Source organism: Ammospiza nelsoni, chromosome 16 (genome assembly GCF_027579445.1).
Source record: "Ammospiza nelsoni isolate bAmmNel1 chromosome 16, bAmmNel1.pri, whole genome shotgun sequence".
NCBI lineage: Eukaryota > Metazoa > Chordata > Aves > Passeriformes > Passerellidae > Ammospiza > Ammospiza nelsoni.
The window spans coordinates 18,253,873-18,271,688 of NC_080648.1; the positions used below are offsets into that span (position 1 = coordinate 18,253,873).

Sequence of the window (17,816 nt, forward strand, 5' to 3'; positions counted from 1 at the left end):
AAAATTTACAGCTGCCTGGTAACTCCACTGCCAGAATATTGCATTGTATAACATTATTGCAGATAACACAATGGAAATCTGAAGTGGCCCCACCCTTAAATTCATGGAATAATTTATCAAAGGTTCATTATTGGGTTTAAAAGAGCAGAAGTAATTGCTAAACTATGGAACAGAGAATCCTGCAAGTGCTGGTAACCTCTGTCCTTGCAGCACTAACAAAGCTCTTGTTTGGGGGGAGAAGCATTAAATTAAACACCAAAACTCCCTGACAAACCCTGCAGAGCTGCAGCACCTCCCTCCCTTGTGTAATTTTGACAATTACACAAAAAATGGATCAAAGTCCACACCCTTCAAATAACCACCCCAAAAGCTGCTCCCTGAGGCCCCTGGCACACAGGAAATGGAAAACATCCTTTAAGTTGAGAAATTGAAGTAGCAGCTTTTGCCACTCACCTTCCCATACCAGGTGATGGTGCTTGAGAATTATTGTAGCAATTCTGTGTGGGGGAAAAATACACATTTAACTTGATTTATAATTATACTTTCACTAGTTACATTTAATCTGCTTGTTTACTTGGGTTTTTTTAACCACGTTTTTTTTCATAGTTGTACTTTGAAGTAATGTTCTCAATAATATCACAGTAAAGTGTAATTTAGGGAAATATCCTTCTTTATTGATAGCCAAGACACAAATTAAGGAGTTATTTTAGCAAAACAAACAAGCATTAGTCCACTGCCCCTTCTGGGAACATTTGAGATTTTTTCAGCCCTTTAACAGAAAGAATCTGTTATCACTGGCAGTGAACAATTAAAGATAGCCCAAATCTGAGAGATTGGGTATGTGATGAGCCTGTTTCCCCTCAGCACTGAGAGCTGGAAGCTTCAGAATCAGCTGCACAGAAATTCGATAAATTCATGGGTAATTTCTCTAAACTCAGGGAAACCAACCTTCTCCTTGAAGCCTCCTACATGTATTAAAGAAGATCAAATTAACAGAGCTGTCATGCCAGGACCAGCAGGGTCATGGTTATTAAAGCTCTGCCCAGCTTTAATAAACCTTCAAATCCAGTTCTAAACAGGTGCTCACATGCAGCAGTCTGAAATTGGATTTGGGAATTTGAAGTGATGTAGTGCTTCCACACCATTAGGTTTTAATGTTCAGAAAATACAGATGCAATTACCTTCAGATGTTCAGTCAGAGTTTTGGAGTATTTCAATGCACTTTCCTTTTTCAGTTTGAAAAGCCTCAGGTACAGCAGAGCTTGGCACCGAAGGCTGCCCAAAGACAGGACAAATCAGTCACAATTAAAGTCAGGTTCATCTCAACTCAGTGAATTTCAAAAATCTAATAGCTGTGGTCATGATGTTCTCTCTGCCAACTCAGCCCTCAAGTTGTAACTCAACCAGAAAATCCACAACCACCTTGAAATCCTGAAGGGAATCCAGAACTGGAACAGCTCAGTGTGCCTCGAGCTGGAACTGAACTCTCAGTGCTGCTGCTGGGCTTGGAGACTCCACCCAGTGCAGGCAAGGGGTGCATTTACTGCTCCCTGTGCCAGGACACCCTGAGCCCTGCCAGGGCCTGCCCCCTGCTCCACACCTTCTGCAGCCTCAGGGCTCCTGCCAGCCCCCAGAGCCAGTCCAGGTGTGATTTACCCCTGCCTCAGAGCTCAGGAGGCACCTCCTGCTCTCAGCCTTCCATGCTGCTGGCCCTTGCTGGCAGCACCCCCATTTACAGCCATCAGACCCAGATGAATATTTGTGCACAGCCAAGTGGAAATCTCCTGTGTTGGCTCAGGAACACCCAAGAGCTCAGTGCAAAGCAGCATTTTGTGCAGGTTACAGATGTGAAATGCAGGAGGGCACTGCAGGAAGTCCCAGCACACTCACCAAAGCACTGCCAGCCTTTTGTCTGCAGCCGTGGCATCCGGGGCCAAGTAATTCTTCAGTTTCATAGTGTACCTGCAGAGAAAGGCAGCAAATCAGCCCCAGAACAAAACCCACCTTCAGTTATCATTCACAAAGCACTCATGTTCTCATGAATTTCCAGTTTCAGCTGTCCCCACTGTTTTAGGAACATCTCTCAGCCCTGAATAAAGCACTGACTCAGCAGTAACCAGAATAATTCTGCTCCTTATGGGTCACTCATTGTAGAGGGACTTGAAGCCTCAGCAGAAATCACCTCCCCTTTCCTGGAAATGCTTTCAACCCCAGCAACTGGAAGGAACTGGTCACTGCTCCAGTGTTACTGGGAATGACAAGAGATCTCAAAAACTGGGGGCAAAACCTCTGCAGACCTCAGAGCTCTGATTCCCAGAGCTTCCCCACCCAGCTGCCCCTGCAGGAGCTCTGCAAAGCTTACTTGATTAATTCCACAGTTTCTGAATACATAGGGAACGGGGACTTGGATTCCTGAGCATTTTTCTCCAATGCATTCCCACACTCAATGAAGGACACGACAGCATCCAGGTAGTACACGGCCTTCTCGAACCTGTCCGACTGCAAGGGAGGGAGAACACTCAGAACAGAGCAGCCAGGGCCAGGAGTGCCAGCCCAGGGGGCAGGAGCGTGGCACAGGCTGCAAACCAGCCCCAGGACCGGGGCACACACCGGGGGGGCACTGCACATCCACTCACCAAAGCATCTGCATTGTGTTTCAGCTTCTTTGCTTCCTGCAAATAGTGATCAGCTGAGTACGTCCTGCAAGAGAGGGCACGGACTGAGGCACTGGAGCCACCCATTGGCACTGCCTTTTGTAGCACAGCTCCTTAATGCTGCCACATTTCAGGGCTTTTTCTGCTCTATCTCAAGCTACACTGTGATAAAACTGTTTAAAGGAATCTGTTAATTTACTTAACTAAAAATTGTTAAAAGTAGTTTCAAGTTAATTCTGTGGTTTCAGGTAATTCCAACAGTATTTCAAGCAAGTTCTTAAGCAGAAAGTTATTTTTCATTTGGTGCAAACATAATTTCATCTGTAAAGTGAATTTAAATAAGTGCTTTCAGAGCAAGCTGACACCTGAATTGGCCCAACTGAAACCTCAAATCTGCACAAGATGGTGAAATACTTGTTTTAGTTTCTTTTCAAGGTATGTTTTTGACAAAGAGCTTGTGTGTAACATCTTCTGTGGAGCAAAATGCCAGCTCTGCTCCATGGGAGCTGCCTGTGCTCGAGATCCAGAGCCCCCCAGAGGGAAAGGGAATTTTCTGTCCTTACCTATCATCAAAAACAAGCTTTGCTCTCCTCGACTTCACACTTTCCGTGGCCTGAGCAGAGGCAGGAGGGCAGCTGGAGGAATTGTTCAGGATCTTTTCCTGGAAGGGAAATCCATGCCATGATTACAAGAAGAGCATTTGCTGTATAAATTCCCCATGGCTTCCCCATTCCCTCCAGGCAGACAGGCTGCAGGAGCTCTGGGAATAACTCAGCTCCCATAACTCAGCCAAGGCTTTCCACACACACCAGGGGCAGGAAATCCCTCCCTCCATCTCACCTGTCACTGTTTCTAAATCCTGCTTTCCTACTCTAAGAGAGATGAGGAGGATTTGGAGGATTTCTATCAACAATACTCTCTCTGAATGCCTTTGCCTTGAAAAACTCACACAGGAGTAGTTACTCCTTTGAGGAAGACATGAGTAAGCACACCTGAGTATAAAACAGCAAACATATCACAAATTAACAGCTGGCTGGGGGACATTTATATTTTTAATTCCATCACATCTATCTTCCCAACCTAAATCTCTTACAGACCATTTTCTGCACCATCTCCATAACCATGTATTCTCCCCTCCAGCCATGGAGAGCTCTGTAAATTGCTGAGCTGGAGTTGCAATAATCTTTCTACAATGTCATAAAAAGAGAGCCAGAGCTTCCCATCCCAGCAGTGAGCATGGGCTGAGCTCCTGCTGTCCTCTGAAACCAGGACAAGCTCTGTGTCTGCTCTGAGGAGACCAGAGCAGCCTCACAGCTCCATTTCCAGCTTTCTAGGGATGTTCTCATTAACCACCTAAACAACGAACAAGCAGCACCAGATTCCTCTACTAACACAGGAATCTGGCAGGATAAGCATTCATATTCTATGATCTCTCCAAGGTGCCTTCTCATTTATGGCCTTCCAAGGCACTTGAGCTCTATGACAGGAAACAATGCACATCCCACACTAATGATGTTTTAAACTGAAGTGGAAATGGTTGTTTAGATCAAACTAAACAAAACCAGGAGGCAGGCTCAGAACCAGCCCTTTACCTTGGCTTCCTTGGCACTGCTGGACCCCTTCCCCTCTGTCTTCTTCTGCTTGGAGGAGGAGCTGCTCTTGCTGCCACTGCTGCTCTCCTTGCCTGGGTTGCTGCTGGATTTTAGGGATGAGGACTGACTGACTGTTCTCTTCCTGGAGCTGTGTTCCTGCTTGGAATCCTTCTGCAGGGCTGGGGCAGCAGGGGAGGGCAGCAAATCCTTCTCTTTAACAGCACTTGGCTTTGAAGACCTGGAAAAGAGGAACACACTCAGGGTTTGGGTTTCTTCCTTAACAAACAAAACCAAAACAAACAAAAACAACCCCAAAAAAACAACACACAAAAGTCTAATTTTTAAATCTCAAACACCTTTTTTCCCCCCAAGATTTTTACTGTCAGACCCAGCTTTGGAGAAAAGCAGAACAATCCTCTCAGTGAGTAGGTTTCTCCAAAGCCAGATTGAACTTGTTTTCACCATTTTATTAGTTCTGACCTGAAAGCACAGGCAAAGCCAGACAAGTTCTAACCATAAAACCCCACCCCTGCACCAGTTCTGTCCAAAAACCATCCCAAAGCCTCCCAAATTTCAGCAGTGGGAGCCAGTGCCAGCGCCAGGCTGTCTGTGCACACCAGGCAGCCAACAGCTCCAGGGAAAGATGCTCCAGATAAAGCTCTGGAACCAGGCAATGGGAAACTTCCCCAGCACAGCCTTTCAGGACACTCTCACTTGGCTGCTGAGGAATGCTGCTGGCTATTCCTGCCCTCCCACCATTAATGTTTTTACACATTATTTCTGGAAAAATCATACTTCATTTGATTAAATGTCCTTTAGAGAACTGCACTGGCAGTGAGTCAAACAACAGAAAAAAATCAAAGATCAGGTAAAAATCAAAACTATCCATTCATTCTACAGCTGTTTCCTGACAACCAGTAAGACACTGTTTAATTCAGAAGGGGCAAACAAAAGTTGTAGCATCCAAACTGCTGCAGCTTCTCACACCTCTGTAATTTGGCAATTGCTCACTGGACAGGAATATTTTCCATGACACAGTTATACCAGTTTTCATTGCCTGAACTGAAACAGAAGTTTCAAAATGCAGTGGAAAAAAGCTTAATCTCTCCTGTGGATTAATACTGACCAAGAAATCAATCAAATAAAGGCATAACAGGTGTTGCAAAAAGCATGGGGAATCCAGAAATAACATTAAACAATGGGACTGATCTGCTCATTCTGTACTACCTTGCTTTGGTATCACTCACACTTTTCTTGCACTAACAAACCAAGGAGATGGGAGGTAAATCCATGGATCCAAAAGCTCAATGCCATCAGCTTCCCAAAGAAAGCCAGCTCAGGAGTTTATTCCCAGTTTAAAACTTACTGAACAGAGAATTACCAGATGGGGTTAATTTAAAAGCACAGATTTTGATTCTAGACCAAACCCAAGCCCCACTGTGTATCAGAGAAAACCAGGAAGGAAATATTCTCTTCACAGGAGGGGTCACCTCATTTTGTTAAGGCACACAATTGTCCTTGCCCAATGCTTTTGGGGATGGAAATTAATTTCCACCAATTGCTTGTAGAAGCTCTGAAGTAAATTTGTTTGAAGGGTAAGAAAAAATGAAATTTTACCAATTATTTGAGGAAAACTTGGGGTGGGAGAGAGGAGAAGGGGGGGAAGATGAGCACCATTCTCTCCACAGGCACCCTGACCCTCGGAGCAGGAAGAGCAGATACTCACTCCCTGCTGCTGGAACTCTTGTGTCCTGAGGGAGCTTTTTCTTCCAGTTTCGTTTTCTTGCTTTCACTGGCTCTGTTTTCATCCTCGTTCTGAGCAAAGCAAATGAAAAAAAACATCCAGCAAAGATCCACATTTACACATCACTGAGAGTGGAGTATTTCACACAGAGACAGCACTGAGCAGGTGCTTCATAGTTACTATAGACCCCATCCTCATCCTCACAAATCCTTACCAGACCCTGACATTGGAACAGAATGAAAATCCCAGTCTGGCTGCTAAATTACAACCTGATAAAAGCAGCAACAGCCAAGCTGTTCATTTCAGCATAGATAAATTACAATCTTGAAATCTCAGGAAAATCTGCCAAAGGCTTTGGCAAGATCAGGAGACAGATTTGATGTTGTGGGGTCTAAAAAGGTGTCTGATCAATGCCAGGAAAGGGCAAACTCTAATCAGTCTATTAAAGTCAGCTCAGAGATGCTGAAGACTAAGTATTGATATCAATTTAATCCTCAGGTCACAGGGTCTTGGAGGTAAATTTCTAAGATGTCTTCACTGAGCACTGGAGGGATCAATCCAGTGAGTAAGAGGGAAAATGGGGCCTCACAGAATAAATCATCTGATAACAAACCCCAGTTTTGCTACTGATGCTGCAAATCTGAGAATTATGATCAAGGAAACCCAGGAAATTAGGAAATCAAGGGTGGCACTTGGGTTTGGAGCACAAAGTTAAACTGCAGGGTGGGGAAAGGGGCCCATCCCCTCAGGAAGCAGCAGAGGGATCTGAGGCTTCACAACATTTAACCAGCACTGGTTCCTGGGATAAAGCCTGAATTTAACTGGTCTCACCAAAGCTTTGTGGTTTGGATATGAGAGCACAGATCTTTAATACTGTAATTCCAAATTTGTGCTTAAAGGCAAAACTGGCCAAAGAGAGAGAAGTCAGGGAATTCAGAGCCACTGGAACGCGTGAGTGCATTCCCAGGAACATCAGGAGCTATACAGCAACACCTGCAAAAGTAATTGTTCACTGCAGCGGGCAGAGTTATTCCCTTTTTACAAAAGCAGCTCATTTCTCATGCCAGAGAAAACAGGAATCTCAGTTAGGAGCAGGACAGGATAAATCTGTTTGCAGTTACATCTCAGGGCTCCTGCAGGATACTGACTTCAGCCAGGGATCCAGTTTACTTTGGTTCCTCAGCAGGAAACTGCTGTAGCTGGGATGATCCATCTCCTCAAGTGACTCTGGAATGATCTCCCACATCCTGGGGTTACAGATGTCAACAAAGCCTCCAACCCCTGCCAGATCCCTTGGACAGGGTAAAATGGAGTTGTCAGAGGGACATCCAGAGCAGCACAGGGATTTCTGAATCCCTTCCCCAGGGCCTCATGGCCCTACACTCCTGGAAACCAGACTCCCTGGATCACTGAGCCCAGCTGACAGCCCCAGCTTTGCCCTTTATACAGGGTCCCTGTGCTGAGCTTTCAAAAAGCAGTTTAAAATTACACCAGCATTGACTTCTCACATTCCCCCTCCAAGAGTATCCCCTCTGTTCAGTTCCCCCACTGACTCCTGCAATTTTACTGCCCCCCAGCCATTCCTGCCTCTTACTTCCAGCTGAAAAGATGAAATGCTTTTGGGAAATAGTCAGTATTGTTATGGAGAGATGATCCTGCTCTCAGTAAAGCAGTACCTGAGATGTTTGCTGCTGCTGCCATGGCCCAGGCCCAGTCCTGCCCCATCCCTTATCCTGGCAATGGGCATTTCCATGGCTCAGGGAGCCGATCCAGCTGAGAACTGACTTTTGGGGTTTTTTCCCAGGTGGATTTCCCATTGGCTCAGCTGCCTGAGCTGGCCTGCAGAGCAGCAGGGGCTGGTTCCAGGGAGGCAGGAGAGGGCTGGATGCAGAGCTCAGAGGCATAAATCTGTGATCTCCCTGAGCTCGGGCTACAGGGCTGACACTCCCACAGAGGTTTTTGTAAGAAAATCCAACAATCTCCTGTACCAGCACAGGGACAATCCAGGGGTTCTACACACGGCAGCACAGCCACTCCTGCCCAGCTCAGCCCCTGCCCTGAGCTGTCACTGCACTCTGGGCTGCCCAAGGGCTGAGGGGACAGGGAGCTGTCCCCAGAGGGCTCACCTGTTTGTGTTTCCTCTTGCCTTTGGTGGAGCCCTTGTCCGAGGGCTGTTTCTGGCCCTCCCGGCCGTGTTTCTCCGGGGCGCTTTTCTTCTCCGCCTTGGCTCCCTCGGGGTCCTTGTAAGGCTTCCCTGGTATCCTGGATAAGAGGCTCAGGTCAATCTTCACAATGAGTGGGTACCTTTCATCAGGATCACTCAGCGGGGACAGAAGCTCTTTCTCTTCCATAGGAGAGAACATTCTTTGCCGGAAAAAGCTGTCATCCTCCTCCATGGAAGATTTAACAGGAGTCCTATTGCTCTCGGAGTATTTGGGTGTTTGTGAGGAAGGAGGCAGACTCTCATTTTCATCTGAATCAGAGGATGAGGTATCTGTTTCGATGAATTCCCTGGATTTCTGGGCAGATTTGCTCGAAGCCTTGTATTTCTTTTTCTCTGTTGTAGGTCGAGGGGAAGACTTGGGCTCCTTCTTTATATTGGGTTTCCTGGAGCCTTTGGTGGCTGCCTTGTGCCTGTTTGAAGGGATGTTTGTTGCCATGTCTACTGGGGTTTCGCTTTCTATTTTAAGACCTCCTCTGGGCTCTTCCACAGATGTCTTTTCTGCTTTCTTGGGCTGTTTTTTCCCTACAGTCCTCCTCTGAGTCGAGCTGTCGCTCTGGGCAGGTGATTTCTGCCTCCCACGACTGCTCTCCGAGCCCTTCTGGGTGGGTTTGGAATCTCTCCCTGGTGTAGAAGAAATGGAGTCCTTGGATCCACCTTGATCAGTGTACCCACTCCCTGTACCCTGATCCCGTCCCTCTTTCTTGTAGCCTTGGGAAGAAGGGATATTGCTGTCCACGGAAGAAGCTGGTGACACTTTATGGGAATTAACTTTGTTCAGCCAGTTATCCAGCTGCCACTTGTTTGTGGGCGGTGGCTCTGGCTAAAAACAAAGTAAAAAACAGTGTTAGATACAATAGTTCCCATTTCTTTCATCTTTTCCACGTGGTAGCTATATGATGCTGCACACCAAAGCACGAGGTACACCCAAAACCTGATAAATGAAATTGCAAATAAATGAAATACAGGCCCAAATAACACAATTTTTCCCTTTGTCTGCTACCAACAGGCAATATATGATGCCATGGTTTTTTAGGGTTCTGATACCATATCTAATTCTGCTCTTCAACAGACAACTGGTGGTAAAAACCACTTCAAATCAAACATCAGATGTGGGCTTATCTAGAGAACTGTCACATGCAGCACAGGAACTGCAGCAGAACAGCCCAGCCTGACAGCGAGCTGGTGTTGGTGTTTGGTCCCTAACAGTGAGAATTTCCTGAACTTTAGTGCTGCCGAATGCTGCAGGGCAGCCCTGGCTGTGTTACCTCGGGGGATGCACTCTGGGAGGGCTCGTTGGCCTCGCTGTCGCTGGAGCTGCTCTCGCTCTCCGAGTCGGAGCCCGAGCTGCTCTCGGAGCCGCTGTGGCTGCTCGAGTCATCCCTGGAGTTATCTGCTCCCTCACTGTTGTGCTGGGAAGGCTCAGAATTACTGCAACACAAGGAGGGAAAGCAAGCATTACCCGAGGCACAGGTCCATCCTTCCAACCCTCTCATTAGAAGTAACAGAATGTAACATTTTCATCAAAGTTTGGGAGAAAATTCAGCCTAAATGAACACAGTTCAGCCTTTGGGTGCTGCCCCTTCCCAAAGTGGTCAGTCTCATTTGCAGGAAATATTTAATATTATGTTTATTAACATTTAATCACTGATTAAATTCTCATCACTTTTGCTTTAGTACAAGCCAAAGGACAAAGATGAATTTTGGAAACAAGACCAAGCCAGGAATGCTGACTGGGCTGAACTTCCCCATGTGCTGCAATCCCCCAGGAATTCAATTCCTACCTTCCAGGTGTGCTCCTTGGCACGGTCTTATCGCAGTCCTGCAATTAAAAAAAAGAGCATGAAGCTTCTAGAAGCTATTTTAGGCTGGTATATACAATTAAATTGCAAAACATTGGTTTAGAGCCTTTAATTTTAAAAAAAATGTTATTTGCAGTAGTTTAAATTTATCTGCATTTTCCTTATACATAAAGAGAAGCAGTGTTATTTTCTCCAAGTTTTCAGCACAAATCTCTATATTCTGACTCCATTTGTGAGAGTTCCTATTTCTACCATTAATTAATATCCTTTTTCCACCTTTTTGAATCAGATGATTCAGCATTTCACAATGATTTTCCTGAGATGCCCAGGGTAAGTGGAGTTCACCAACTCCAAGTTTTCCACTTGAAGAAAATCAAATACTAGAACTGAGAACAGGAATAGAAGAAACCCCAGAGTAGTGGGGTTACTGGGCAGCACAGACGCATATTTTTATTTTTATTTAGCATGTTAAGTGCCAGTCTGGCAGAAGCTGCACAAAGTTAATCCTGGAAAGAGTAAAAAAGAAACTTTTTGATAAATATAAAGGTGCAGCTGTACTCCCAGGGACTCCTTGTCACCCCAAACATCCCACGGCACCAATGCACCCAGATGTTCACACCATGAGCTCTGTAGCTGGGATGGCAGAACACAAAGGGGTTTATCGTTAATTAAGGAGCCACTATATAAGTTTTAAAGTGAATTATTTTAATTTGATGCTCAGAGAAGGCCCATGTGAAATCAGTTAATAAGAATTTCTAGATAAAAGCAAACTGTTTCTACAAAACACCACATTTCAATTTGCACAAAAATTTCCCCAAGGTTACATTTAGGAATGCCTGAGGTTTGTCTAAAAACATTCCAGGAGATTTCAGTTCCACAGATCTCCTGCTAAGCTGCCCAGGTTGCTGCTGGGCCTCTGCTCCCTGCCCAGGGCTGCCCCTGGATCAGTGCAGTGGTTTTTGGGAAGCCACCTGAGGAACCTACCTGCTCTCCATCGCTGTCTTCGCTACTGCTGAGCTTTAAGTCATCTTTCAACATACTAAGGGAAAAGGGAGAAAGTGAGACAAGTTTTTCCAAGTTCTTTAATTACTTCCAAAGCATTCTGCTAGGTTTCAACATGGCACTGTTTATCCTGCAGAGGCTGCGTGGGTGAGAGCCACCAGACAGCACTCACACATTTCAGGGTTAAGAATGGAGAGTTGAGTCATTCTCAGAGAAGAATGAGGATTCAGGTACTTTGGCTCCTGAGTCCATTCTCTTAAACTTAGAAAGGAAATCTGACACAATTTACTGGTGTGGGAGGAGGTAACTTGTGTTATGTGCAACTCCTTCCACACAATGGGCAAGGATTGTGTTTGAGATGGAGGAAAGCAAGCCAGCCCCAGTGGCTGCTTCCTGTCCCGTGGCAGCACTGCAACTGTCCTGAGCCATCATTAATTACTGCATCCAAAGCCATAATTACTGCTGCTAGTCACACACACGCAGCTCCACACACTGAGAATGCACGAGCACAATGAAAACACACAGCAGGGCCTTTCTGATTAGTGGAAACATTTGATTATAAAAAGAAAACATCTTACTCTGTCTGGTTCGATTCACATCTGTGGAAGGAAAATGAGAAAGAATTAAAAGTCTGATTCTCCTGAGTTTCCCAGTGAGCTGCTCTGCTGATCTGAACAGCAACACAACCTCTAGGAGCCCACTCCTGAACTACTGCTCATTGCTACCATTTTACAAATGACACATTTATCTCCTTTTCAAGGGTTTTCTTTACCAGATCATAATCACTTAAAATATATATTTAAAGTTGTTTTGTCACAGCAAACTGATAAATATATATTTTTATGGGCAGATTTATTTGGAAACCATCTTTTAACTGCACATCACTGATTTTTAAGTCTGAGAAAGGTGGACCACAGCCATGCAGAACATTCCAGTTGCCTCTGAGTTTTTCTGTGTTGCTGAGTCTGTGTTCAAAACATTTGTCAGGATTTAAAGGGAGAGCAGAACAAACCTCACAAGATCGCAGACCCAGTTTTCTGTCTCCTCCAATCCAAAACCTTTCCTCATCCTGAATTTGTGCAGTCTCCAGCTGCCAGCTCTGTTAGTCCCATCCCATGCTGATGCCCTTCCTGATTCCCAAGCCAATTCCAAGGTCCAGACTCCTGCTCCCCTCCTGACAGGGGAAGCTGACAGGAAAGCCAAGGAGCAGAAAGACAGCTCAGGGTGTTTTTTACTCACTCCAGTGAGCAATACTTGGTTTATTGTCCCAAAAAACATTTCCCTGCCAGCCAAGGAGAAGGATGCTGGAGTGTCACTCACATTCTACCACACACCTTTTCCTCAATCTCCTAAAACACAACTTTTGTTTGTGAAATGTTTTCTCAGCAGGCACTTACGATTTGGATTGATGACCATTGGAGGTTTTGGATGAGGGATTGTATCGTTCTAGGAGGAGAAAAGAAGAAAAGCACAGCTGAAATTCACTCATGCACAGCAGCAGAATTCCCCCAAAGCTGCCACAAGGATGGACAAAGCAAGGCCATGTGAGGGGACAGGAGGGAGTAGCACCAGGGGACAGCAGGTACCACCTCCCCCAGGCTGAGGGAGGGAGGATGCAGAGCAAAACACCAAGTACAGCAAATTATTTAACCAAGAAAATAGAGAAAATAATTTAAATCATTGCTGTGTGAACCAATACACAGTAATTTGTTATTAACGGTGTGGAAAACTGTTCTGCTCTTAGCAAGATGAAATTCTTGCCTTACACAGGCAGGATCTGGGACACAGATCCACCTGCTGAGCTCTGACTGCTCCAGCATCCCCACACACACAGCTTCTGATGGACGAGAACCCCACAGCCCAAAATCCAACTCTCACACTAATTCTGACAGCAGGAATACACCCTGATAAATTCCCTTCCCTTTTCCTTAATTCTGGTAAATAACTGGATGCAGCTCACAAAAACAAGAACTGAGGCTGTTTAAAGCTCTCCAGAAAATCCAAGCAGGCACAGGAAACTGGCTCTGTGTTTAATTAACCTTGGCTCTTCTTTTCCACACCTAAAGATCAGCTGCTCCCATAACGTGAGCCTACGGTTTAGCATCATGGAATTAAGCTTGAATTTGTTTCCTTAATTCCTCACTGTATCAGGTGTTCAGATTAAGCTGCTTGTGAATATCTAAGAATAAACCATTCTTCTTTTACTATTTAAGCTGTTTAATCACTTCAAGAGGAGTGGAAGGACTTTTGGAAGGCAACAGCACTAATTTAATTCAACTTTACCTGATATTTACTGAGTTTTGTGTTCATTTCAGTAATATTCAAAATAATGACAGTTTAAAGAAATAAAAGCTACTTTTTTCCAAAGTCCAAAAGTGCAAGAAACTCAAGGACAATAGCATGTGATTTAAGTTCTTGACCAGTTCTCTCTCTTGACTTTAAAATGTCAAAGTAACAATAAATGGTGAAACTGCCATGTGCTTTTTCTACTGAAATAAAAGCAAAAGTTCTCTTCTGGTTTCTAATATGTCCCTAAGCAGGGAGTTGGGTTTTTAAAGGTGTTTTGGTTTAGTAGTCAGTTATTTTCAAATCAGTTATAGAGGCATTTTGTACAGAATTGGATCAATTAAAATACATCTTTTCCCTCAAACACACCATGCTTCCACTCAGTGATAACCTCCAAGATCTGAACAAGAAATGCAAAAGAAAATCAAGCAACTGTTTAACAGCTTAAAACTTGAGAAAGCAGAGAAAATGTGAAGTCAGCCTCCATCCTGTGAGCAGTCTGGAAAACCTCATTTCCTAAAAGCCCTGACATTCTGGGAGATGCTGAGAGCAGAAAGACAACAAAAACATTCAACACATTCCAGGAAGTTTCATGTACTCACTCTGTTCTCCAGTGCCAAAACTGGACTGCTGAGACTCCTGGGGGAATAAAACATCACAAGGGGGTTTATTTCAGTGGGAATTCAAGGTACTAAAAACCAGACTATAAGGAAGGTATTATTTCTACATAATGAATGACACAATCTCTGGAAAAGGGGAAAAAACAACAACAAGGACAAAAAAGGGATTCTTCATCTGAGCCCTGGGGCACTCCAGGTGAGACCTTCACCCTCCTCTTCCTCAGCCACTTCCTGCTGTTCCCAAGGGCACATCAGGGCTGAACTCCCAAACCCCTGGGTGACTTCCCTAAATCTCCTCCTCCTGTGTGTTTAGGATGGAGAGGAACTGTTCAGGATGTTTGTTTATGCTCCTGACACACACACAAACTCTGCTGCTGTTTGAAGTGCTTTCCTTCCACCCCTTCCCTCCTCATTTTCCTTCTCCAGGCACACACAGCAATCGGAACAGGGAAAATATCTCAACAACAAATACTCCTCAGCCACAAAGGAGCCTTAGGGACAAGGGAAGGTTTTAAATGGGACCAGCTCTGCACTCTCTGCCCCAAAGGGTCAGAGTGGGTCCCTGGCAAGCCCAGCCTGGGTGGGCAGGCCAGCATTCCAGCCCAGAACAGCCAGCTCTGGTAGAAAAACAATGAAATGGTATTTTAGAGGCACAGGATGGGCTGGAAGGAACCTCAAAGCCCAGCCAGTGCCACCCCTGCCATGGCAGGGAACCTCCCACTGTCCCAGGTGCTCCAGCCTGGCCTTGGGCACTGCCAGGGCTGCCCACCCTGCCAGGGAACAATTCCTCATTCCCAATATCCTATAACACCAGCCAGGAAAGAGGAAACCTTGCAGATTTCAGCACTTTTATCATCCTCAGTATTCCCATTTCAGCAACTCCAATTCTGACACAGCAGATGATGAACTTTACTGAAATCCCAAAGCCTTGTTTTAACAAATACACAGAGGCCACTGAGGCACTGCAAACTCCCTTCCAGGCTCAAGTGCCTTTTTAAAATAGGACCTGCCTGACCTCATTTCAAAATGAGGACAACTGAAGGCCCCAGAAAAATAAATGGAGTCCAATATTTGCAATTTCCAGTTGTATACACACGTTTTACTTACATGCTCTGGCAATGGCAAACCAGAACCACAATTCAACAATGAACTCTATTTTTCCTGGTCCACCTGTGACCTGGTTTTCCCTCACACCAAGCCAGTGCCAGGCAGTGGTTCCAGAGGCAATTTACAGAATTAAGTTTTTAAACACACAAAAGCTTTACACAGCAAAGCACCCTTGAGATGTTTCCAATTTCCCTCAGCTTTCTATTTGAAAAGGAGAACAATGCATTGAACAAGAATTTTGTGGATGGAGAACATCCTAAGGAGCTTTCCTTGGGAGGTGTTCCCAATACCTCTGATCTTTACTAACTGCAAGGAAGGGACAATAAAAACAATATTAAGAAAGAATTCAAGAGCAAAGTGAAGATGGAGAGAAGCCTTGTGAACAGCCACACTCCCTTCAAAATAAATCCATTTCTTATCATTTCACAGGTGGGAAGAGGCAGGTGGGAATCCCTGGTTTCTTTTTGCCACTGGCAGCTCAGCCAAGCCAACAAACTGAGTGAAAAGGGAAACAAAGACCTCAAACTCTACATTTCCAAAGCCACAGCACTGGGGAGCACAGGATGGGGAACTGGCACCTCTTGCAGCAGCACATGGACTGGGAATTGTGCAGAGCACACCTGCCTAATTCCCCACTTGAGTCAACTTCCTATTTCAGAGGCTCAGCACTGGCTCTCAGCTAAGTGCACTTTAATGAGGTGTTATGGCTCAATGTGCAACTTTTTCCAACTCCCTTGCCATCTACTGGATACATATTTCTTTAAGAAACTCAGAGACTTAAAAAAAAAAAGAAAAAAGCTCTACATTCAACTCCCAGGTTATTGAGAGCAGCAGCTTCCAAAGGTCTGCCTCAGAAAGAAATTGCAACAACAGAAAGGAAGGAAAGCCTTTAAAGCAAAGCAGAACAGACTGAGGTTACACAGGGAAGACACTGGAGCAGGAAACAAGAACTCTGACAAAACCACCTGGAGAGAGGAATTCTCCAGCGGGACAGGAGGCAGCAGGGCTGGGGGGGACATTCCCAGGTGACACCTGGAACCCCAGGTCCCATCTCCTTTGTGCTTGCCAGGAGCAGGGTGTGTGTCCCAGCAGGGAAGGGAGGGCAGGAGGCTCCTGCAGGGACAGGGACAGGCACAGCCCAGCCTTCCCTCCCAGCCAGCAGCTGGGCTGCTCAATGCACTGCAGAAACACTGCCAGCATTGCTGGAGTGCCTGACTCTGAGCCCACGGATAAAATTATAGAGTGTTAGGTCACAGGATAACATTTTTTATCAAGACACAGCAATCTGCATTTTTCCATAGCATCCATAAAACTTTCCCTGACCTATTTTCATGGAGTTTTCTCTTCTGATCCAAGACTTCCTGGGAACTATTGGATATATTTATAGCAATCAGAGAGGCCCCAGTCAGGAGTTGGGTTCCTTCGAGTTAGTCACTCCCTACACAGAGGGAAAGTGATCCTATCCCAAGAGTCTGACAAATAAAATCAAGTGGTCCACCAAGGGCAGCTCCATTTAATGTGAGCGGGAAGAACACACCAGGCTCTGCCCACAGGGGCAATGCTCAGAAACACTTCAGCAATAAATGGAGCACAGTACTAAAGAGAAGGAGCTTTCCTCCAACAGAACTGCTTGATTAAAGCAAAGCACTGTTGTGTTTTGTTTGGTGGATTCTGCTCTGGGCCCAGACTGCACAGGCCCATGGCTCACTAACTCCCTGGAATTCTGCAGAGCTGCTGCTGCCAAGAATGACAGAGGGGAGAAGGCAGAGGAAATTATAGGCTTTGGATGCAGAGAGAGAATTTGACAGAGTTCCATGGCTAAGATGTACAGCCACAAAATAAAAAAGCTGGCAAAAAGTCAAAAAGACTCAGAGCAGCCATAAATGGAATTTTTTGCAAACTGGGTGAAGAGACACAATCCAGGTTGAGAGGTTGAAAAAGCTCCTTTTTGTCCAGGCATTGCCAGAGCTGTGCAGTGTTACATGGCCTCTGGGTCACAGCCACAGGGATTTCTGCACACCTTCCTCTTCCCAAACCCAGGCAAATGCCAGGGAAACTAAAACCAAGCAGCCCCACAGCCAAGGGTGCTCAAAAGCAAAGGGAAAATATCTCCCCAAAGGTTCAGGAATGAGTACTCAAAGCAGAGGAATAAGGACCTTTGTTGATGAGGAAAGGTGTGGAATTTCCTTGTAAGAAAAGGTATGAATTATTTCCAGGCTGACAGTTATATGCAGCACACAAATAAACCCTGACTGAAAGTAATATTTGCAAGATTAATATTGATCTAATGGTAGGAAAACAGAAAACAGGATTTATTTCTAGGTATGCCTTCCAAAGTAAAGCTGAGAACTGAATGGTAAATTCTGCATTTTTTGATACTGAAGAGAAGCAAAAAGCAGTGACCAGGGACAGGTCACAGAGAAGTGGGGACAGCAGGACTGCCCCTGCTCTGGGATATCCAGCCAGATGAGAACCTGAACCTGGAGCAGTCTGGGGGAGGTTTGTGGATGTGCCCTTCCAACAGGGACTGGAGCCTTTGGCTGAAGGAAGGTCATGTCAAAGCATTCACATACAAGGATGGGATTAGAGAGATGACAGTAGAAACCTCAGTGAGAAACTCTTCTCAAAATTATTCCTCAGATGTTCTGTTTTGGGGAGCAATTTGGATCAAACAGGAAATTAAGAGCAATTAAGTGGTGTCTAGAACAGCAGCTCGTCAGAGAGAGCAAGGTCTGAATTATTACATAGGTAACTTTTAAAAGACAAACAGGGCAATTTCTTCACTCCG

General features: G+C 45.3%; 1 protein-coding gene across 1 annotated transcript in view; it reads right to left on the reverse strand.

The window, feature by feature from the left end:
* AFF4 (ALF transcription elongation factor 4) overlaps positions 1–17,816 on the reverse strand; it is a 46,592-nt gene that overhangs the window by 6,282 nt on the left and 22,494 nt on the right. Inside the window, exons 6-20 of the mRNA XM_059483344.1 lie at positions 13,904–13,940; positions 12,413–12,461; positions 11,594–11,614; positions 10,998–11,052; positions 9,996–10,033; positions 9,480–9,642; positions 8,117–9,034; positions 5,973–6,061; positions 4,247–4,484; positions 3,218–3,315; positions 2,637–2,700; positions 2,363–2,499; positions 1,891–1,962; positions 1,182–1,275; positions 454–497 (exon numbers count right to left, since the gene is read on the reverse strand). Of these exons, the coding sequence (XP_059339327.1) occupies positions 454–497; positions 1,182–1,275; positions 1,891–1,962; positions 2,363–2,499; positions 2,637–2,700; positions 3,218–3,315; positions 4,247–4,484; positions 5,973–6,061; positions 8,117–9,034; positions 9,480–9,642; positions 9,996–10,033; positions 10,998–11,052; positions 11,594–11,614; positions 12,413–12,461; positions 13,904–13,940 (2,117 nt within the window). The remainder of the gene's footprint in view (positions 1–453; positions 498–1,181; positions 1,276–1,890; positions 1,963–2,362; positions 2,500–2,636; positions 2,701–3,217; positions 3,316–4,246; positions 4,485–5,972; positions 6,062–8,116; positions 9,035–9,479; positions 9,643–9,995; positions 10,034–10,997; positions 11,053–11,593; positions 11,615–12,412; positions 12,462–13,903; positions 13,941–17,816) is intronic.